General features: G+C 40.4%; 1 protein-coding gene across 4 annotated transcripts in view; it reads right to left on the reverse strand.

Moving 5' to 3' along the window:
* gab1 (GRB2-associated binding protein 1) overlaps positions 1 to 24,303 on the reverse strand; it is a 59,630-nt gene that overhangs the window by 34,696 nt on the left and 631 nt on the right. For all 4 annotated transcript variants that reach the window (XM_084931623.1, XM_084931622.1, XM_084931624.1 and 1 more), the window contains exons 1-2: positions 22,314 to 24,303; positions 22,023 to 22,178 (exon numbers count right to left, since the gene is read on the reverse strand). The exon at positions 22,314 to 24,303 is cut by the window's right edge. In XM_084931623.1, the coding sequence (XP_084787749.1) occupies positions 22,023 to 22,094 (72 nt within the window). In that variant the 5' untranslated portion in view covers positions 22,095 to 22,178; positions 22,314 to 24,303. The remainder of the gene's footprint in view (positions 1 to 22,022; positions 22,179 to 22,313) is intronic.

Below are 24,303 nucleotides of genomic sequence, written 5' to 3' on the forward strand. Positions count from 1 at the left end.
ATGCTTCTCCCAGTGCTGCCAACATACCTTGTCGGTGACTGGAGGTCAAGAGACAACAAGGGATGATGTCTCACTCCAATGTGTTTTCTATGTGGAACAGGCTGAGTGTAATTATATTAAGATGAATGATAATTAAAGCAACTTAAAAAAAAATAAAATAGTAAAAGCATCCTTGGTAGCTAGGCAACAGTGGGAAAATGAATATAGAGCTATTACAAGCATTACCTTACTGAAGATATCAGACGGTGAGAGGTTTGCTCATGCTTAGCTGTGGTTTTTGTGCTTTACAATAACATAGCTCTAAGCAGTGCAACAGTGTGAGTGTACATGAGTAGCTTAACAGATTAAGAGTCACCTGTTAAACAACTGTGACTGATCCAAAGGGTTACAGCCAAGTTACGCAGGTTACACGAAGTGCAACGGCACAGTGCATTAGCGATGTATGCGAGCAGTACACTAGATGGATAAAAGCTGTCACTCTCATTAGACTGCACCAGAAACACTAGTTTGTTAAAATAATAACAGTTAATATATTTTGTGATGGGATGAGCAGGGACGAGAGTCAGCTGAGATTTTTGGTAAAATTTATCTGAGCATCTGTTTAGCCAGTTTTTCTTTATTTGATTGGACTGATCGCTCTTTGGTAAAGTGGATATGTAATGTTAATTAGCCGTGTGCTGCTGATACTCCTGCTTTCAACTGAAAATACACGAGAAGAGTTGAGTTTATGTTTTTCTTTAACTGACAAAAGTTGTTTTAGCGTTACCATATTTTATATATTTTCATTTAAGTGCATTCAGTTCAGCCAACAGCCCGAAACAGGTTGATATTTAATTTACTCCCAAGAAGCAAGCTGCCATGACGGAGAAGGAAGACACTGGAGAGTGTTTAGCATTTTTACTGGAAAAATGATTAACTAGTGATTGAAGTTATCATGTATTTAACTAGTCATTTTAGGTATTACAATCAGGAGAGATTCAATTGTCCAAATAAATTATATCATAAGAAATGCACAATTCAATGACCTGCAGTGCTGAGAGGCCAAAGACGGGAGAGGAAATTAACAAAGAGAAATAGAAAACAGAGCTAAAGATAGGACCACCCAGGCAAACAAACCGAAGTAACTACAATACCAGCTTATGTGTGTGTCCCACTGAACCTTTAAATGTTCATCTTAGAAACACCCACAAAAAAAAATCCCAACTGGTTCTTAACTTCTCAATTATGAACCGTTACCACGGCATAGCCATGCTCCCATCTCAGAGTCAACCTCCTCATTTCTCTCTTCTCCCAGAGAAAACAAGAACCATCACATCGTTCCTTTGTATGCAACTACCCCATCTTCCCACACAGGTCAAAAAACACAACAGTGAGAATCCCAAGTCTCAATTCTTTCAGAAGAGCCAAAGTTCAAGACCAACAATTCACAAGAAAACAGACATTTCACTTTTAATTGACTGCAAATGACTAACCTTGCATTAAAGTTCTCTGTGTTATTTATTTATTTATTTTAAATCCTGTGTTCATTTTCAGACATTTTTTTATATATTTCAGCAAAGTTTTATGACGAACAGCAGACACAAAACTGGATGGGTATAAAGCAGTAATATTGATGAATTTTGTGCTTGCTCATTCTGTGGCTGCACATAGCTCTGTACAGACAACAATGATATTTTTATTGTCACTGCAATATGAGCCTATACCATGGACTCATCAGAAAATGTTGCCCGAAATGCAGGGAATCAGAAACGTCATCCGAGTCACAAATGTCGTGCCAAAAAATTCAACATTACTCAACAAAGCCCATTCAAAATTTCCTGTTATTTCTTCATTTGGTGGGGATAGGCCCGAAACATAAAACAATAACCTATCTAAGTAGCATATCTATTAAAGTCAAAAGATATGGGGCCTATATTAAACAATGCAGATTAATTATTTTCTTTTAACTGTGCAGGTCTTGCATAGCTGGTATATTTTAGTTTTTCTAAATGTAAACAACAATGAATGAATGATCTGCAATATTCAAATATCAATATGGAGATTATTAAAGATGTTATCATGCTATATATTTCACATGGTAAGACTAATGGTTGGTAAACCTAAGGAGAATTTTCATGGCTTTCTGAGATTTATAAAGCTTTATAAATTGAGCACATGAGATTTCACACTAAAACAGGCTGGAGACACATGTAATTATTCTGAAGCTCAATATTTCAATATAAGAATGTCCTTAAGAAACAGTTTTAAAATACTTAATTACAAATGATAATATCTCATTATTGCACAACCAAATATCAAGTTAATGGGGATCTGTGTAGAAACTTGTGCAGCAGCTAGAGCCAGCCTGGGTAGAGGCTGTTAAGACCAAACAAACATGGCGACATGGCAGTTGTTTTATGCAACTGGGCATATATGATGGAGCTACCACTTGTGCATTCCAGCTTTGCCAGAAATAAACCGGTGAACAGACATCTGCTGTGTACAGTAAAAACAGAACGTGCGCTCTTCAGCAGTGCGCTGACCCATTAGGAAGATCTACTGCAGGATCAAAACATGCCAGTTCGCTTCCTTCCCCATCAACACAATCAGTCATTCCCTCCCTCGATCCACCATCTTTCGGTCACTTTGCTTTCATGTGCAGCTGTGAAATTCTCACCCAGCCAGGCGCCATCTGACCCCAGCCCCAACAATCTACGGTAGCGGTCCAAAGAACACAGACCCCGGTAGTCATACTGCTATCTTTGCAAATAGCGCACACAAAGATGAAAGACCATCTGAAGGGCAAACAGGTGTTCTTCATTTATGGGCTTTCACAGGTGACCTAATAGCAGGATAACATCATGACTCTTCAAACTCTATTACCTCAAAAACTACTACAACTTAAAGCAAAGACCACAACCACCTAGCCATAACTTCAAATACACAGTAGGACAATCTGAAACAACTAAAAGGTGGTAATTTTTTTAAAGTGTGGCGTGACCTTGAACTTCGAGGGTGAAGAAAAAAAAAAAAAAAAGATCTACAAATGAAACGGTAATGCTTACCCAGGTTTGCAACAGCAGGCAGTTTGTTCTCTGAAGCTTTGTTGAGGATGTGCCCTAAACCAACTGCGTGGCCTTCATCTCGTGTCCATACAGCCCAGGACCACAGTATCCCTGTTACCTCTTTGGCTTGGATAGGCAGCTGTGCATTTGCTGTCGTTTCTGCACTAACTCTTCCTCGCAGGGCGGAGACAGGAACTCTCAGCCAAGCAATCATCCCATATCATTCATTAGAGTGTGCTCCGACAGCAGGAGGGAAAGACCGAGAGAGAGAAAGTAAGAGGGAGAAGGTGGGGGAGATGAAACAGATGAAAGCGCGAGGAGGAGAAGAACCGATAAGCAGCTCTGAAGAGTAGCTGAGAGAATGGTGGGTCACCCCGGCCTCACTTTCAGACAGGCTCAGACTTAAACCGTACTCACAAGGTAAAGCATTAACTCCAGTGGAGCGGGTTTAAATATTAACACAGTCTCACATCCCGTATGACTCAAGGAACACAGAAGTGTCAGTAGTTTCCTATAATGTAGGAAACTACATATACATAGATATACTTTTTTTTTTTTTTTCATCGTACCTAAACCAAATACCTCTTGCTAGGTTTTCCAGGAAGCACGAGTCTTTGTGAAACAGCAAAAAGGAGAGAAAAAACACACACAAAGCAAAATAACATCCCTTTGTGGAAGTTTCCACTTTGTAAGCGCTTTTTATCTTCCTGGTCATCTGTTCCCAACACACAAGCCGGGCAAAAAGATTTCCTGTTTTGCCTTCTTTTGTCACCGTGGCTGTGTTTGGGGGGGTGTTTTGTCGGGTGCTAACTTTAGAACCTCGGCTAAAAATTTACCTGTTACCGCAACAGGTAATGTGTCGGCTTCTCTATTAAAACTACATGGCCCAAATGATGCAATTTGACAGTGATGACTGTCTTCTTTGGAAGCTAATGACTCACTGAGGGGATTCCTGTGCACGGTGTGCTATAAATGCTATTAACGTCTATGCAGCGGGTAGAGGAAGCAGAGACACATCTGCACTGTGAAAACTTTATAAGAGAATTCAAGGATTTGCTCACGTTGCACAGCCAGTGTTACCTGATACCAATGTGTGGGTGAGAGATTGTATTTAGTATACATATAGTATTACTCTAGTTGTTAAACAAAACAACCAAAATGTCCTTGTGTGCAGCCAGAACCAAAGCACAAGCAAGGAAAAAAATAAGTGTTTAATAACCATTTTAGAGTTAAAGACATGGCAGGTGAATTGTATGGCCGCATGGTCATGGATTTTTACTTCGGTGCTTGCCATTTCAGGTGGCTTTAAAGTGTCTCTAATGCATTCAATACTGCTCTTAAAGACAGTTTCTTCTCACACAAGAGCTGTCACAGCACTCGCTGGAAGTTGCTGCAGTCAATGATGGTCATTTCCTTTTGCATAGGCAAAGCTCACGCTTATGTTTAAAGACTTTCCAACACAACTGTGGCCCTTTTGAACACCTGGCCCTGTCTGTGATAAACAAAACAAAAAAAAGAAAATGCCTTGTGTTCATTTGGGAGCACTTTTTTTGTGATACTCATTCATAACTTACTTTTCAACAAGGCATTTGAGGTTGTTCATTTACACTCAGTTGTTTACATATGGTTTATTTAAAGATTAATTGTGCTGTAACAACACATTTTTTTAAAAAGTGTAGCCATCAGTGATAGTCACAACCATATGGTCCAAATACACAACCATAAAGTGGGATTTAGGCTACCTAAGAGTTGTCAAAACTTCCACCCACTTCCTGTCTTCTATATTTCCTGCGTACTTTGCCCCAAGTACAAATTTCAATTTGAATGTCTGATAAATACTTGACTCTATTTCTGACCTACTGCAGAGGGTTACAAAGCTACCGCTGTTTGTTAAATAAGCAAAGCAGCAAATCTACAATGACATAAAACAGAATCCTGAATGAGAAGCTGGCTGGTTACTAAAGAGCAATTAATATATCTTTACCTGGTTCTGACGAGTCCAAGCTTAGCTCAGATAAAAAAGAAAAAACAGTGCAAGAGAAGCAAGGTAACCAAGCCGCTGACCAGCCACTGTTGTCGAGTGAGTCTGGTCACTTTCCTGCCTACCCTACTGACTTCCCTCCCCTCCTCTCACTCCGTCAAGTCTCCAACACCCTGCTCCAATAACCCCTGACCCACAGGAAGTAGACACAATGGACTGAAAATAACACACCACCTCCCCTGGCAACAACTGCCCACCGCAAACCCCCCACTGCACACCATTTCTACACTGCAGAACACCTACAACAGGCTGGCTCAAGATAGGTGGGTAGAACCAAAAATATCAGCCACTACTCAACAAGCTGTGCCCACACGCCACAAAGTGCACCGTCCCACTTTGCATTCCAAGCATGACTTCTTTTTTTTTTTTCATTCACTCCTGCAGTACAAAGAGAGCCATCAATGATATTATATATTAATATCGTGGATATTCTGGTATATTTATACATCAAGTCTTCAGTTTCACACTACAGCAGGTTGTGCTGCAGACTCATGATGATCCCACTGCACCCCCACTGCACAGTGAGATGAATGACCTCTCCACAGTCAGGACTAAAAAGCATCTGTGAGTGTCTGTGTGGGTGTATGTGTGTAAATGTTAGGCTTATTTGTTATGTTAATAATGCTTGCCCTCAAATGAAGTATACACCAATGAACCCCCGGCAAGATATCTATAAAAATAAAGATATTTATATTACTATTAAAAAAATGGTATAAAAAAAGAAAAGCTGGGTAACAGACACTGTGTTACTCCACTGCATGTGTGCATCTAACCCAGTTCTTATCCATGTAGCAGTCTAATCCAATCAGTCCAATGAAAATTATTCCAAATCAGATTTAGTGGCCAGTGAGAGGTTGCCTTAGACGTGATCTAATTAGTCGCTCCCTTGGAAGAGTCTGTCCACTAGGAAATGGCTTGAGATGCCGAACGCAGAGATAAGGAAATGGAGTCTGATATGTAATTCTGTGTGGCTAGTGGTGTTGCTTTCAAAAAAGTGGTGCCTGGTTACAGAAGAAGGAAAAACATTTAAAAAAAAAAAGCTCGGTGTTATAAAGATCAGAGTTACGAGTTAATGACTCTGCTGCAAAAGATAATTCACTAAGCTGCCTTTCACAGATCTGAAGCGCACCTTGTTGATTCTTATTTTCATTAACGTGTTTGGTGTCCTGTTCTTAGAGCTGATGAGCATGCCCGGGCTTGTTTCTCAGCCAAGGTAAAGACACACCTCCTTTATTCACCAGTCCCCTGAAACTGGTACACACCTCTGCTCTCTGTTGTCACATTCAGATGATACTACTTTACTTTCAGCTGAAAGCAAATTTGTATGTTCTAAACACATACCTGAGAGGTTGTGTGCTGCATCAGTGGCTGTGTGCTTCCCACACACTGGTTCGCCTTTACCAAAGAATGTGTGGAATTTCTTGTACACACTACAAGCGGCAAAGACAACAATGCCAACGATTTTTCCAACTAAATTATTACACAAAACAATTTGGCTTTTTTTTTTTTTTTTAAGCGTTTACATGTTTCCTGACTTATTCTCACTTATGGGACACTTACCTACAAATTAAACCTTTTATGCAAAAGGTTTAACTTCCTAAAACGTATAGTCTATATATAAAGATCTTGCTCTGTAATGTGGAACAGGAAAAAAAAAAATCCATGCATTTGTGCATTTCAAGGTTTTATGGCCATCTAATGCATGCCGTAGCGAGAAAGCCAGAGTTTGATCCACCACTTAAACCGCAATTATGCATTAACTCCTTTGTAAGAGCTGTCTCCATTAAAAACAAAGTGGTGTCCCATACCCTTTAATAAACAATTTACCATTCACCTCAATAGTCCTGACCACAGACTGCCTCTCTTTTTATATGAAAAAATATAAAAATTGCAGGACAATGAGGATTTATTCATAAACTATAACATTTTTGCTGCTTCTGATGATGGTTACAAAAAGATGCCCAATTTATCAGGAGACTATCCTAGCTGTCACTCAGACAAGAGGCAGGAGCCACCCTGTTAGTCCTGTGTTAGACTTGGCTGTGTTAGACGCAAAAGGGTAGACAACCATTCCAATCCACATCTACACCTCGAGACAACTTAGAATCAGCAGTTAACCTAACAAACATGTCTTTGGACTGTGGGAATCCAAAGCACAGACAGAACGTGGAAGCTCCACGCAAAAACGCACTTTTTTGCTATGAGGCGACAGAATGACCCTCCTACAAATTCATATGTTTAATGCAACTCTGTAAGATTACACAGTATTTAAAAAGTACAATCAGAGTAAGCTACACTTTAAGATATACTAGTGACAATCATGGTCGCATCGCGTGTGAAGGAAGAATAATCAGGGGAGTGTATTGGATGCATAAGCAGAACTGATAGCCGCCTATTACCGGCTCCACAACCTTCACTTCAGGGACGAGGAGAATAAAAAACAGCACATAGAAAATGCAGTCATCCTAACAATTATGAACACATCTCCGAAGTGTAATTAAAAGTGCATGAAAAGATTGACTCAAGAGCTGGCAAGGTCACAAATCTGACAGACTGGACTATAAAAATCAGAACAACGATGCTGCATATTTTGATCCTCAGAGAACGTGACTGTTTACAGCTTATGGTGAAGATTCTCCAACAAGGCCTTACTCTATGAGATCAAGATTCATGAGACTGACAAGAACGTGGTCATAGATCGAGGAAAACCTGTGTCTGAGAGCGGATATAAGGATGTCTGGCTGAGTAAAGTGACTGAAGTGCCATTAATTTCCGTTACCCGACCACGTGGTAACGACCAGTTGTTGGGGGAAAAAACGTGTATTCCCTGACCAGTTGGCGATCACTCAAGGCTGCTTTCTGTCACTAGGTGAAACTGGACACATTTTTTTTTCTTTTTTTAAACAACAACAACAACAAAAAAAACACAGGTAGAAACAGAGGCTTCAGCCTTACTTCTTATCTGTTTGTTACCTGATAAGGTTCAGTGGCTAGCTTAGCGTTAGCATGCTGTCTGTGCAGGTACTTGCAAAGAGCTGAAGTTGTGTTAGCAGCATGATGCAGCCATTTCTGTCCTGGATGCAGTTTGCACTTTACCATCACGCTCTTGTCCTTTTGTGCAATGCAAATAAAAATTATGTCCATATCCACGCTGTAAACGTGCCTACTAATTTCCTCCTCCAACAACTGAAATCAGCTGATTGTAGCGCAAGTACGAGAACTGATAAGCGGGATAGACAGGCAAGCAGACAAACAATTCCAAGGAATTCAACTAAGAACCGGTTATTTTAGAGAACCTGTTCTTATCCTTAGCTGCACCACCGTACAATTGCTTTGGTTGTGCGTTTGCATGGAAGACACCAACTTGTGTGCAAACAGTCACTAACCAACCACTAAGCCACACTGAAACTTGAGACACAAACTGGAAACAGAACGTTTGCCTTCAAAGTAAAAGTTGTACCTTAATATTAAAACCAACATCTTTCAAAAGACGCAGCTTTTTCTTTGAGAGCAAATGGTCTCCTTTTTAAGTATGAGTCCCACTATTCACAGTTTGACGATGGTTTAGTGAGTAGCTGTCGAGTGTCCACAGTCTTCCACGCAAACTACAGGGTGATCATAGCAATCAGCTGCAGATTAAAGTAATTGCACGGAGGTTTTCAGTGCAGCGCCCTAAATCTCAAACAATTGCACTCATTGACAGCAAGCAACCTCAAGCAGTCACTTGCCAGCTATTTGGGGAATACACAGGGGGATGTCACTGACTAGTCTCTAGGACTGTGTGACTCATGGTTTTGGTAGTTTATTTCAATCTCCAGCAACCACTCACAACCAGTGGGGAAATACTAATTACTTCTTAGAGAAGAAAAAAGTTCTTAATGCAAAATTGTGGTCTTTCTTAAATAGTCCAATTGGGCAACTGTGGCTCAGGTGGTAGAGTGGGGTCATTTGATAAGTGTAAGGTTGGTGGATCGATCCCCGACTCCTCCAGTCCACATGCAGAAGTATCATTGGGAAAGGCTAAACCCATAGTTGTCCCTAATGCATTTTTATAAACTAATTGTAACATAAAAAATAAAGCCTGTATACAAACAATGCAAAGTCAAAAATTCAAGATACATGTATCACCTACATATGCCATCGTGAAATTCAAAATGAAAATGGAGGCGCATTTGAAATGCATTCACCAAATCATTAAAAGACATCTTCACTATTACTTTAATATCCTTCTCACTTTCTTGTAATTCATACTATTGCTTCTCTGCCATGGTAAACGAGCATCAACACTGGCTTGTGGTAGAAAGGGCAAAATCCAGGTTAGCAATCAATGCCTATTACTGACTGAGCAGGAAAACAGCTCAGGACATGAGAAAGACAGACTGTGCATCTATTGCACTTTAGGCCAGGTTTTTGTTATTATTTTAAACATTATCAGAGCTTTTCAAACTAATCTCTTTCCCACTCTGCAGGCCGACACACCACAGAAATGTTCTTCACAATCATGCCTGAAAATGACAAAATAACTTCCAATCATTTTCATGATTGCCAAATAAATTGATGAATTGTTCCTCTAATAAAGGTTATGGTTGCTGAATCACTAACAGATACCAAATACAACTGAAATATAACCAATCAGAATGGTAGCTGAAAATTATTCCCAGACTCAGTGTTGAAATAACCTTGCTCATACAGGGAGGCTGGTTTGTGAATGCAGGCAGCATTCTCGGCCATGAGAACTAAAGCTGTAGCACAGATAACGTCTGCTTCTCACTTCAGGACACATTACTCCCTAAAACACAAGTTTATCATATTCCTGCCATATCTCCTTGGCATGTTGGCTTTCAGTTTTTCACTTTTTCCTCCCAGATAAGCAGAAAGTCAAAAGTATGCACACTTTGCCACTCCACAACCTTGACACTTTAAGATGGTTACCCATTACATTCATCATTTTTGATTACCTGCACATTCTGTGTCCCATTTCACCCCATCTGCCTTTGTGTCTCCAAATCTGACCAATCCGATCTCTCCTTCAGAGTCACATGCACTTGTCAAAGCCGCATGGTTAGAATTCAACACATTCTTTTGGCATAGCAGACTGTTCACATGAGCATACCGTTCCTTAACCGCTGACGAGACGGGCTCAAACAATTCAGCTTTCAGCCCTCGCTGGACCGAAAATAAACAACGCAGTGCAAGCAAACGGGAATCTGACAGAAACAGCAAAATAAGGAACACAGATGTTTCGTTTTTATCATCCTTTAAAACTAATAGAAACTAAAACTGTGCTTGTTTCACATGGGACTTAAAAGCTCAAAATTCAACATAAAAGGTTACCTTAAACTTCAAATACACTGTTTAAAATAGAAATGCAACACCAAATCAAGTTTTATGGATTTAAACACTTTCATTTTCGCTCGCCTCAAACGCTTACAAGCATTAGTTGCTTATATTCAAAGGAAAACAACTTATCTTATGCACCAACCTTGAATATCAAATGTGACTGGGTTATCCAAATGCCATCGTTTTTGAGTGGAGGCAAAAAAGTCAAGGTATTCCACAAGTTTGTTTAAAAAAAAAAAAACAAAGTAAAAGGAAGAGAAGAGTGCCCAGGAAACTTTACACACAGCTAAACAAGAAAGGTAGGACCTCCAGACTCTCAGCTTCCAATCAGGCTACGAGTGAATCGTCTACGAGAGCAGGAGTTTTTCTGTCTCTCTCAGCGCGCATGTGTGTGTAGGCATTTGTGTGTGTGTGTAGGTGTGTGTGTGTGTACATGACTACAGGTTTAACAATGTCCTTTGGCTGGAGGCCAGGGCAAAGATACTAGGTAGTACTGTACCATCATAACTAACACAATTATGGACAGTAGAAGAAACAGCAGCAGTAGTAAATACCAAAGAGACCCTTTTTTTGGTGTTTTGGTTTCTTATTAAATAAGATGTATAAGACCAAATGAAGAACGAGACTATTAGTTGATAAGATTCACTGTAAGAGCGGCCTGTGAGTCACAGTAAGTTAGGAAATTACACAGGTCAGTAGGAATATTTCGCATCTAGTCTCAAAGCTGACTTGTCAACACCCACATGTCTAACTCAGCCTGTCTAAAGAGTGGGACAAACATGCACACAAATTGGTGCTCGCAGCGCAGAGCGAGGGAAGAGGGGCAAAGAAAAAAAAAAAAAGAAGTACCATGACAGCAGCGGGCTATATTAAGGGGCTGCAGACACAGCGGCTAGGGTCAGATCACACAGCACTGCATAACTCGAGTGCCAGCTGTGTATGTGTGTGCAACAGGTGAAGCGTTAAATGGGAACAGATACAGTCACACATACTTCTACCTTCCAAAGCAACCCTCAAACCATCCAACATATTCAAGTATTAAATTCATCCATGGGCTCAATTCAGGAAGAGTAATACAGAGTATACTGCAAGCCCAGCGGTGCCTAAGTTCACCATCCAGGGGGACTTTGTATTGGGCATATTTTTTAAGCTAAATACAATTATTATACAAATAAAACAGCTCAAAATTGGTTGTTATGACTTGATACCGTTTTATCTTCTTCTCCATCCTCCTACTCCTACTACACAGGCTGCGGTAGACTAAATCATTCATTGTTGAATGTGAACAAGGTTAACCATGATTTTTGTGCTCTCACTCTCACTGCTGTAGCCTACAGGCCAACCACAGCTGCAGTACAGAGCATCTTATCTAGTGCAAACTCTGGAATAAAACAAAAGTCTTAGGAACAAGCTCGGAGATTCTGCAAACACACAGCACATGTCCAATTATCTACGGGAACCTCTGGGACTTATTTGATACACTTGTGTAAACCATTTGAATATCTGATGTGCAACTACAAGTTTTGACACAATGGAAAATTTCTTGTTTATCTTTGGCATTTGTGAAAGGAAAAGAAAAAAAAACAGAAGAGGAAGTTGCCTTTTTTTCTTTAAGGCTTAGATCACAAGACGTGGCAGCAAAAGCTTCTCTTTGTCGAGCTAACGTGACGATAAATATCACATTAGCAGATACTGTTTCCTGTATGGTATTTACAGGCCTCAGGCTGCATATACGGGTCAACTGCTGATTTAGAATTCAGTCAAATTCAATAATAATCTGTTCCGTATGAAGTAGTAGTAGTAGCACCAAAAACAACCTCAAAACACCAGAACTACAACTAGTTGTTGCTTGCAAAAAGGACACATCTGAAGGTAACATTATGCCAAAATAATTTAGCATTTGGCAGCCAATTAATTAGGATATTACTGACATTTTTAAACAAAAAGCACCCCGCTTTCACTGTTTTACCTATTCAATGTACCACCATGAAAATATGTGCTGTCGTACTCCCGGTGTGCCCAAAGACACCAGCAGTGAGTGCTTCTATGGTGCAAGAAAATAAAAAATAAAAATAAAAAAAAAAACACTGCAGTGACTTTTAAAAGAGAGAGTGTGTCAAGAATGGCTTTTCAAAGTATACAAGTCTTCAGTGAGTCACAGATCACTAGTGAGTCACAGTGAAGTCTTTCGTGAGTATAACTCGGAGGTACATAAACAGCCCGGTATAGCCAGTAACATTAGCTTCCAAATTCATCTTCTCATTATCTGTTATTAACAAAAACATTTGCAGCTATATTATATATATAAAACATATTAGAGAGCAGCAGAGGACATATGCAGGAGTTAACAATATAATAGCCAAGGAAAGAAAAAGAAGAGAGCAGGGGACCCCTCCTCTATCTTCACTCGCCATCTGGTAGCCATCACACCACACACAGGAAGTAGCGGCCATGCCTTGCTGGGGCGCCAGGGAGCGGCTCCTCTTCCCTCATGGTGCTGGAGAAACAACAATCAGCCAGCGCATTGCATTGCAGAGCAGTGCAGTGCACTGTAGTGTAGTCCAGCCCATTCAATCCTCAGCTGAGGAGCCAGCAGCACCACCACCACCAGCAGCAGCAGCAAGGGACCAGGCGCTCACACCCCTGCAGACCAGCAAAGAGGAGCACAGAGCAACCTCGCATTCCTGCTGTCTGAGCCTGCCAAGAAGCACTGGGAACGGAAAGAAAGAGGGAGAGAACAGAGAGCTGCTCTCACTGGAGGCTGCCTAATGGTGGGGCTTTGAGAAGCACTCAAGTCTTTTTCATCTTGATTGCTTTTATTTTTTTTAAGCTTTGCTCTCCTCCGCAATGACAATAAAATTATTGCCTGCCCGCCTGTCATTTCCTGCACACGTATTTATGGTCCTTCACCTTTAATCTTGGAGAATGTTCGCTCGCTTTGCAAGAATCCAGAAAATGCAAATAATCAGACATTCGGCCCGACTCGTGATAGCTTTCGTTCCCTCAAATGACGTGCGCCAATCTGGTGGGAAGAGGGACCCCTTCGGCCTTTGTGTTTGGTTTACTGTAAACCATCTATGGGCCTTCTGTGTTCTCCCTACTAGCACTGTTTTATTTCCACACAAGACTACAACTACACCCTGGAAATAGAAGCAGCCTTATGACACGTCCTATTTTTACCGCCTCGTGTCATTAGCTGGCAAGTCGCAACACGAAAACCAGGAATGAGAATTGTGATCGAAAAAACGTTCAGCTTTCTTTAACCTCGGCCTGTGGAACTTCCTTGCATATGAGACAACTGTCAGTCATCAGAAAATAAGACGCATGATGACGTGTGCAATTAGCCCAGCAGCAAAGCTCTGAGGGTTCTGTCATCTGCATTTAATAATAGCTTCTCTTGAAACTCTTCGACTTGGCGCAGTGACAAAAAAAGGAATAAAAGGATCATTTTACAGCAGAAAACACAACTCAGAATCTGTTCCCAGGTTTCGCACAGCAAATCCAAGCTTGCATGAGAACCGCTTTTCTGCAGCCACTCCACGAGTTGCTTTGCAGACTTGGCACGCGACACAGTAAACAGCTGCGCCAGGCAAAAAGAGACACATCTGTTTACAAAATGCTCCATGTTAGCCTTGACCTACCAATTAAATCAATGGTGTCATTTCTGCACTAAGGTAACAAATTAAGTTTAAAGGGGCATACACAAAAGATAATACAAGTGAAAGTTAAGATTTTGGGAGGCAACTGCAAGTATTATCAGCACACAGCGCCACCTATGAATCAAAAACAAGCCCAACACAGACATGATCACAATGACACTGCTCCATTTCCTTTGTTCTCATACAGAAATGACATTTTTTTCTGAAATCTAAGCAACTATGCGCTGACGTGCACTCAAAAGCAGAACTTCTTAAATCCTTTTCTTAATAACTCCTAACTGATTACATCCTCCATCTACTGTCAGCTAAAAATAAATTTGCAAGCAACATACTCACTGTAACCTCTCACTGTTTTTGAAGCGCACACACTAAAGTTTAGTCTGTAACACGTAAACAATCATCTTAAACTTCAGTTTCATTTTGAAGCAGTGGCGTGCTGGTATAAACAAAGGTTTACCGTGCTCTGAAAAGCAGCTGCGTCGCTCAAGAATTTGCATGAAAGGTTATGTATGCAAGTGTCTAGTTTACATAACAGGACATAATAGTATACATATGAGAACGTGATTTCGAGGTTAACTCAAGTTCACGTTTGTTGCGTTAAACCCATTTTTTCCGTCATCGTGCACACAATATCAGACGCTGCTTACAAACGCCTGCATAAGAGATGAGAGACCTTCTGTATCGACAATGAAGCATGCGCTCACAAAGATCGACAGCACCAAACGCTGCTGTTAAGATCCCACGGAGACGATCAAAAACACAGACTAGGTTTTAGGTGACTGACATGCGCCATGTGTGTTGTCATCACTCTCAAAACTGATGTCACATGAAGCACCGATGAAAAAAAAAATGAAGAAAATAAAAAGTGTCATATTTTTGTATACATTACCACTTGAGTAATGCTGTGACAGGTTTGACAGTGATTTACTATGGCCCCCCCCCCCCAAAAAAAAAAAAAGAAAAAAAAGAAAATTGCTCTGTGCTGCCAACTTCCCCAAGGGCTGGCTCCAACTGAATGTTTTGTTTTCATGGCTGTGTTTTTCTTTGTGAAGCAATGACTTGATTTCATGCTTAAGACTATAAATACCCAGAAGAAAATGCAGAACAACCACACTCATGTTTACTTCGATTGTGTTTTAAAACAAAAGACCAAAACACCAGTACAGGACTCAGAACAGCTTTCAGTTATTTGGGGGAAAAATGGTTGTGAGTATTACAGATTCTACACATTTCCCCCAACCCTCATTCCCACAGCTTTTTTTTTTTATCCTTTAAACTGCTGTACCAACAGTTAGGCTACGATGAAAATGACACCGCCTATGTATAACACAGTGACGATAGTCTGTGTCAGGGATAAAAGAGACAACTACTGTAGTAGCACATATATTAATAATTAATGCTTATTTGTTTGTAATGGGCATTGAATAATTAATGGCATATTCAACCCATTTCCAAGCTGTGGCAGATCACACAACAGTAGTCTGCTTGCTCCAAATGGAGAGCTGTGCTGCTGGTGCTGCTGGTGCTGCTGCGTTGAGGACACAGTCCAGTAATTTTTCTTTGTTAGCCTAAGAGGCTAATGCTGCACAAGTACCCCTCTGTTGCATCCCGTTTGGGTAGCTTGTTTGTTTGTTTCTTCAAGCACGTAGGGAGGGGCGGGGGGGAGGGTTAACAGAAAGTGAGCGTTTGTTCTCTGTTCCACTTGCTAAGCAGATTTAATGAATCCTCTACTTAATCAAAGAGCTATGCCTTTGTTTTCGTTCGACCACGTTGTCACACTGGTGGCATACAGTTTTCTTTAACTGTGTGTAAATGACAACTTTTTACAGTCAGCCACAGACAAAAGCTGACAGCCACTTTGATGTACACTATAAATGCTTTTTTGTTTTCCAGCTAAGAGGCCATAAGACCAGCACGGAGTAGGTCCTCAGTCTCCCTTTAGAGCCAGAGGAGGACCTTCAGGGTTCAATATTTTCCTTCATCCGGTCTACCCTGCAGCCCTGTGCTCTTGCTCTGAGGCCCTTGTAAGGGCTGCACAAAGTGTTCAGCAAAATCCTAATCTGTTTTCAGAAAGTGCATGCCAATAAACTACAGGGACTACAATGGTCTATGAAGCTATGTGCACCGGAAGGCAAGAACTGAGAAACTAAGAGCTAAGCAAAATTATTAAAAATCAAGGAGACAGTTATTTTATACATTTTCAAAACTGCTGCTGTTTAATTAATGTTTTGAACTAAAATTAAGGATTCCTTTCAATACGTGACCTACACTGCTTATGTGTGATGAATAAACATGAAGAATAAATGCAAAACAACGTGGAAAAATGTGATTTGCCTCTTGAAACTATTGCTAATATTAGCCTCCAAAAATATGTGGTTTGTAGCCAGTATTACTGTAATATGAACAAGCCGAACAATGACGTTTAATTGAAACACGGCGGCTTCAAAATGGCATGCATAAACAGCCGTTTGAAGCAGTTATATACATATCTCTCTATCAACTCTAGATTAGATAGAGAGGTTGATTGAGAACTAAAGATTCTCGACAGAGAACCGGTTCCAAACTGTCCAGTTTATATTAATTGTCCGTCTCCGAGCTTATCAATTGCTTTCATCAGTGCTGGCATCTTGTTTCTTGGAGTTTCGCATAACAAAGCATGACGTCAAACCCCCGGCAGTGGAGCTTTTTCCACACCTGAAATACATACCTGTTGGGTTTTTTTGTTTGTTTAAATCTGGTTTCTACATCCTACATCAGACCCTGATGATAACCAGCAGCACTGATGCTGAAAACCTTTGTACACCTACATGTTTCCCCAACGCAAAATATTGATCACCGATCAATGAGAGAATCCATAAAAACAGACCTAGAATAAATAATGGCATCGGTATCAATAAAATGTTACCAGTAACTATCCTTATTCATTGAGTCTAAGGTTTATTTTCTAGCACCTGGCGGCTCTTTTTTAATTCTCATCCGTAAATAATCTGCTCTTTCATGTGATTCAGTTTATTTTGAAAAGTCTCAACAGGATCTTGAGCTTTATTGTGAAAGGTTTATGTGGAACATAAACAAGCGGACACGCGATGCTGTTACCGTCGTTGTTGCTAACCACAACGCATAAAAACAGGCGCTTGTCCGTCCGTAGTGTGGTTATATTAAATATAAGAGAAAGAGAGAACTTTAAGAAATTAATATAGCCACTACAGTGACCATCAAAACGATGAAAAAATATTGCCGTAAACAGTTTATTTTGCGACACCACGAAACAAACGATAGCGTAAAATGAAACGATAGACGTTTTTACATCGTCATCCGATATATATCGTTATATCGAACAGCCCTAGTCCAGCTGAAAACCAAATAATTACCTAAAAAAAAAAGTGGCTTGGGGGACTGCAGATAGAGTCAGGGCCGCCCACATAGCAGCAAACTCGTCCACCTTCGGGAAAAAAAAAAAAAAAAACTACAAAAGCCCCGGGGAGAGTTGCAGGTTCGCCTGCACCATTGCAGCTCGAAACATATGCTGACCTTTGTGTCGATTACATTAAATGCTGTGTCAGAAGGATAGCAGCTAGAGTTAAAAGGGAACTTTTACAGGATGTGATGGTATGGAGACGGTGGCACTGGGAAAAAAACAAAAGAGCTGGTGGCAAAGTTAAAAGACACTAACATTTTTGTTGGGGCTGAACAGGATTAGATAGGAGTAGGGATGGGTACTGGTATCCGGTGCCATGATGGCACCGGTTCTGACATAAACGGTAGTAACCAGACCGAAAAGCAGCGCACATTTCGGTGCTTTTTTTTACCTGAGCTGTGATACACTTTAGATTCTAGCCAATCATTTTACGTTTCCAAGGATAGTAGGCGGGTCCAGGTACGTACGTTCTTTTAGAGCAGAGCTACAGATTAAAAATGCCCAAGGAGGACCGGTCAAATGTATGGCTGTACTTCACAGCAAAATATGCAAACTCAGCAGCCTGCAACAAGTGCTTTAAGCTGATACTGTGATACTGTGCAAAGGAGGTAACACCTCGAATCCGATGAAACACCTAAAAGCCGAGAAATGCGCCGTATTTGATAGCTTGCTGCAAGACCTCACACCGTGCACATCTACTGCGGGTGTAGCCGTAGCCCTGCCAGTGTAGCAGAAATGATGAGGATGATGATGGCAGCAGCAGCCGTTCTTCTCTGCGTGAGTAGCTTAATGTTGTTCGTGTGTAATTTACGTTGAGTAGGCTAACCACGTTATTACACTAATGCATGTAAGGTGAACTAGCAAACACCGTCGTAGTTACATGCGGCTGTCTTCTTGTTTGATGGCAGATACTCCCTTCACCCTGGCTAAAATGACCAAAGAAAAAGTGGAAAACAGTTAAACATGAGAGGTTTTTGGACAAAGTTTGTGTTTTTTCCATTGATTAAGCACTGCTTCCAGCCAAGAGTGATACCATATATGCCCTATAGCTGCAGAAAAGGCTAACATTGTTATCTTTTTACACAAAAACAGCTGAACATGAGAGGATTTTGGACCAATTTTGTGTTCTCCATTCTTTAAGCACCGGTTCGAGCACCGTTTAAGCACCGGCACCGTTTCAAAAGTACTGGTTTGGCACCGGTATCAGATAAAACCTAAACGATACCCATCCCTAGATAGGAGTACATCAGAGGGACCGCTAAGTCTGGGCGGTTTGGAGACAAAGTTAAAGAGAGAGATAGGATGAGATGGTTTGGATGTTTGCTGAGGAGTAAGGATAGTGGATATATTAGATAAAGGATGTTGAAGATGGAGCTGCCAGGCAGGAGGAAAAGAGGAAAGGCACAGAGACGATTTGTGGATGTCCCGAAGGAGGACATGCAGAAGTCTAGTGTGACATCAAAGGACGCTCCAAATAGGGTTAGAGGGAAGGTGATGATTCGCTGCGATGACCCATTAAGGCAGTAACCGAAAAGGAGAAGAAGAAAAGGAAGAAGAAGCAGCAAGGAAGTAAAAAAAAAAAAAAATCAAGAATGTCTCATCTAATCCCACAAAAGCTCTCATGCTTCATAACCAGCTGAATTGTTTCAATTTAAAAAAGAAAAACGAGAGAGAATCAACTTCTCTATTTATTTGAGTTAGTATAATCTGAACAACTTGTAAGTACTTCCACTAATTACACAGCTTCATGTGACCGAGCTTGCTCAAACCACCCTGCTGTGTTTCCCAGTATTTTTAGATTTTAGATTGCTGCACTACTATAGAGGGCATTGTTGAAAGTTAGATCAGAGTATTACTCACTGAAAAACAACTCTGATATGAACATTTTATCCACTGGAGTTCAGTCTGTAGCAGCCGTAGAAAATCTAGTAAGAGCGAACAATGAAGAGGAAGAATCATGACCCACAATCTGAAGCTGTATTCTCGAAAGATTTAGCTGAACTCTGCTGTTACACTCTTATGGCCTCAATAAGTCAAACAGAAATCTAAAGTGTAGAAATATATTTTCAAACAGGATTATGTCGCTACCTGTGACAGAAAGACTAAAACGTGGCATTTGCGTTGATAAACCCCCAAAACGAAGGAAACCAGCTTGCAGTTTGTTCCTTGTTTGTATAAAAGCAATGGCCAACATTTAACTCAAAAATGTTTTCTTAACAATAAACAGGGAAAAAAAAGATGCAGTTTATACAGATATAAAAAACAACAACTATAATTTCGCAGCTTTAAACAGCTTAACTTCTACCTCACAAAATCACGAGTTTCCTCAGAGTTCTTAAAACACTAAAACAGTTACACAACTTGAGCAACAAGTTGTCATAACCATTTGAAAATAACTAGGTCCTCCAGTAGCCTACTTCTTTTTTTCTCCTGAGAAACTAACATTTGGGGTCATATTAACTTTTGTATTGTGGATGCAAACATTATTGTTATTTCAAATCATTTCAAAATAAGAAAGAAATAGCATGTTTTAGTCATTGATATTTTTAAGCGTCCCATATTGTATTATTCCCTCGCACCATGACTCAGTTTGATTAAAGTAAGTCAGGAATCAATATGAGGAGTTATATTGCTGTTGCTTCATGATTCATTTATTAGCCATTAGTTGTGCACAAGGCTGTTGGGAAATAGTGCAACTTTGAAAAAACTAAACAAAAGACTTTTTTGTAATGACCATACGAGATGCTGACTGCAGGTAACACAACAGTGATACCGAAGCCTGCCGCTACAGGCAAGATGCAGGTTTACAGAACTGGACCCCTCCATTTAATGCAAACTTTGCAAACAAAATTTCTAAACTTCTACATTAATAAGCAAAACACAGATTTCATTCATCAATCTTTGGTTTTTCCTATGAATTTTTAACTTGATGATGTCAAACTGTATGCATTCTTTGAATTTCTGTGGTTTAGTTGAAAAAAAAAAAAAAAAAAAAAAAGGAAATGGTTAAATATTCGCTTCGAGCACATTCATAAATTATTAAACTTCTGATAAAATCTATGCTAGTTTTACAAGAAAGCATTCGTCGATGACTATTCAGCACGCGTAGCTGCACCGACCAGGGGTTTTTCCCCCTCGCAGCTGAGAGGTTTCCTGGATGAGTACCCATGACAAAATAGTTTGCATGTCTGCCTTGCTTATTTTCAGTTTATGCACCAGAATCTGTTCAATAAACTAAATTTTTCACACACAGTTTTGCAAGATATCCGCAGACAGTTAAGATAACAAACACTGGAAGCATTGGAAAGTCCAGTTTTTCTTGATTGCCTCATGCTTTAGCTGTTTTTTGTGCACGAACAGGATTCTTGTCTTCTCTGCATCTATCCCCATGTTTTCTCATGCTGCGTCAGAGCATGCATATGCAATGGGTGGGTGACACTTAATTATGAGTGGTCAGTAAAGGCACCTGACCTCACTTGGAGAAGGATTGTCCATTCCTGATCAAATCCTGGCCAACTCCAGATATGAACAGGGTCCTGGTTTTAAAAAAATCAGCTGGAAACTGTTCTCACAAAGTACTGTACAACAAGGTGACCTCTGTCATCAAATAAAACACTATTCTGTAATAGATGTGATACAGGCACTCAATGAACCCTGCTTCTAAGTGTATATTTTATGCTCTGTTGAACTTCTGGTTTCTGCAAAAAACATCCCTTCTCTGATCTTACAGCTCTTGTATCAATAAAGATGTCGTGCACAAGGAAATCAAATGGGCTTGACAGCTAACAAAGCAGCTAATCATGTTATTTGCTTTAGCCTTATATGAGAGGTTCTTCCAATAGCACACTAATTAAACAGAGAGAACAGGAACATAAAACTGTTTCAGTTACACTTCAAGTGTGGGGGAAAAAAAATCAATGGCATGTCATAACTGATTGCATATCGTTTAAAAGTATGTAAGACTGAATAGCAGGTGTGAGTAGAGACTGATAGAGCTGCAGATAAGACAACACAGGGATGTAAACAATGGCAGATATAGTAGATGTAATGACAGCCACAACTAGCTCTGATTTTGCAGTTGATTTGTAAATCATCTAACCCTCAGCGACCACCTTTGATACTCTTGACTGCGTGACTTCAAAAGGTAATCAAAGCACTGCGTTACTGGTCAAAGACAATCAAATTCTGCCGAGATAATGCTTGCCAGAGTCTCATGTTTGCTTCCCAAACAACGGCCATGCGCCCCGCTGACGTGCCCTTGAGCAAAGCCTGTTAAGTCACGCTTAAGTAACTTTACTTTATATAAGTAACGCACACTTTCAGGTTCACCAACAAAAAAGGTAAAGGGGGGGGGGACAAAAGCTGATTGTTGCAATGCACACAAGATGAGGCCTACACATCGTCTGCGTCTGCACCCGGGGAGAGCCTCCAGGGAAAAGCATGCACGTTTTTTTTTCCTCCCTTTGGTCTAACAGGTTACTTTATTACAACGTAACAAAGAGGATATAAAGCACACTTACGTAACGTCTCAACTTTTTTTCAGGAGGAGACTTTCTCAGCCACCCCGAGCACACCACCTCTCCCCCGCTCATTTCTGCTCCTTTTCTTGCTCTCTCTGGAGTTTGAGCCCGGATTGACGCTTGGCGCTGGTTGTTTTCGGGAGTGACTTCTTGTACCTGGGGGAAAAAATAACAATAAAACAGTTAATATGAGGCTAAGACGGTGAAGTCAAAACATACTTCGAATATAAAGTTTGTTTTAAAAAAAAATGCTGTGCGTGTATGTGTGTTTTTAAAAGCGCAATAACCAACCGTCACTCCTCCGAAAGTGGACTCGCCGACACAGCAGTTCTGTGAAATGCACAGACCAGATTTCCACGAGTTGTACTCAAATAAACGTGTCTCCTTAGCTTGGAGTAAACATAAACCCCGGCGGCACCGCCTTTCGAACAAATATCAACGGTGACTTTTGTATTTTGTTCAAACTGGAAGGCTGTGGGGGCAAAAAAAGAGGAAAAAAGAAAAGAAAAAACAGGCGCAGACAAATGAAAGTCGGCAAGTTTTTTTTGTTGTTGTTATATTTAACGTATCATGCTAATTCCCGTCAAAGTGAAGCGATTCCCATCTGGAGAGGTCGGGTGTGTATGTCCCAGACTGTACCGGTGCATAGTTGTCGTCTGAACGCAAATTAAAACAAGCTCGACCGTAAACACGGTGGTTTCGCCTAGCTTTCCTACCAGTTTACTCCCATGGTTCCTTAATTGTGATTGACAGGGTGGCTCCGTCTTTCCCTAAACTCACCCTCCTCTGGAACACTACTGAATGGAGTTAACAGCCGCATAGGCGAGAGGACCGGAAGTTATTGGTTTGTTTTCAAAATAATATTAGCACGCTTTGAAGCTGCCTTTAGTTTAGAAACGTAGCTGCCTTTAATTTAGAAACGTAGTAGTTTAAAGTAAGTGTAAGTTGCTATTTTTAGTCTTGATTGACAGGTTGACATTGACATCTACCTTTTCTCATCTAAGCAATACTGTAGTACTATGGCTAGTTCTGTAAATTGATAAAGGCTACATTGTTATAATGAACATAGAATATATTTTCATTCTTACACTCCAGAATATTTCTTCATGGTAATATTCGCACATACGAGGCACGACTCAACGTGGTTTAATTTCTAGAATGTTATTTTGAAATTCAAAGTCGGAAGTTGATGTTTGTTCCGACTGCTTGATGCGGTTCTTCAGAGGACAAACTGGAGAGGCGGCGGCGTGCAGGGAAAGCTGTAGAGCTTCCACCATGGGACATGTAGTTCAAACAGTTCTCTGTGTCCCGTTCCTAAAAAAATAACAACACTAGTGAAGTGTTGTTTAGCTTTTTTGTAGATGACGCATAACGTTAATACAGAAGCATGCACCTCTTGGTGAAGACAATGAGCTTAAAAAAAGCGACAATGAAAGGACCCGCCTCAACCCCTAGGGTCCCAACAAATCACTGCATGTCTAGACTACACTATCCACAATGCTGCTGGAGTCCCCAGAGAGGAATCTGTATACAATCATGTTAAAATAGACTCAGTAGTCTATTTACATGATAGTTTTTTAACGTTTTTATCTATGAATCCGTGTCTCTATTTATTTACAAAGCTATATCATCTCTGTCACTGCTAAATTTAAATCTACTTCCCATACCATTTATTTGAATCTAAAAATCCACAGAGCCTAAAGCTACCAGCAATCTCCTCACAGGCTACAGTCCAGCACCAAAGCTGTTAGAAAATGTTTTTTCCTGTAAGCCTGGATGTGGTTCACTAGAAATATGTCAATATCCCGGGGGACCAAAAAGACCATCTATAACTGGTCCTTTCTACTGGCAAAGGCGTGTTTCCTATGGAATCCGAGTGGAATTTGAGGAATCCCATTGGTATGGTTATGCTTCTCCGAAAGGATGTTTCCCTGTTATTCTGTGATTAATGACTTTGCCATTCTATTGACACATGGCCTGTTTCCACAGCATTAGTCCTGATGAAGAAACAGGGAGCAATTAAAGGCTGTAGACACAACACAGCAACCCCAATTAATTCTCTTTGAGAGCCATATGTGCACATCATCAAACAGCAAAGGCCCAGAGTCTCCAGAATTAAGATTTAAAGGTTCATGTGGGTATTATGTTATCTGTTTCCAGCTTTTCAGTATTACCTAGAAAGACAGACCTAAGATATGGTGTCAGTATATTCCAGATGAGCTCTAGATTGTCTGCAGATTATCTAACATAGTAACAGGCTACTGAATGGATACAGAATATT

The sequence above is a fragment of the Perissodus microlepis genome, chromosome 6, assembly GCF_051167445.1.
Source record: "Perissodus microlepis isolate ML-2025 ecotype Zambia chromosome 6, ASM5116744v1, whole genome shotgun sequence".
In the NCBI taxonomy this organism is placed as follows: Eukaryota; Metazoa; Chordata; class Actinopteri; order Cichliformes; family Cichlidae; genus Perissodus; species Perissodus microlepis.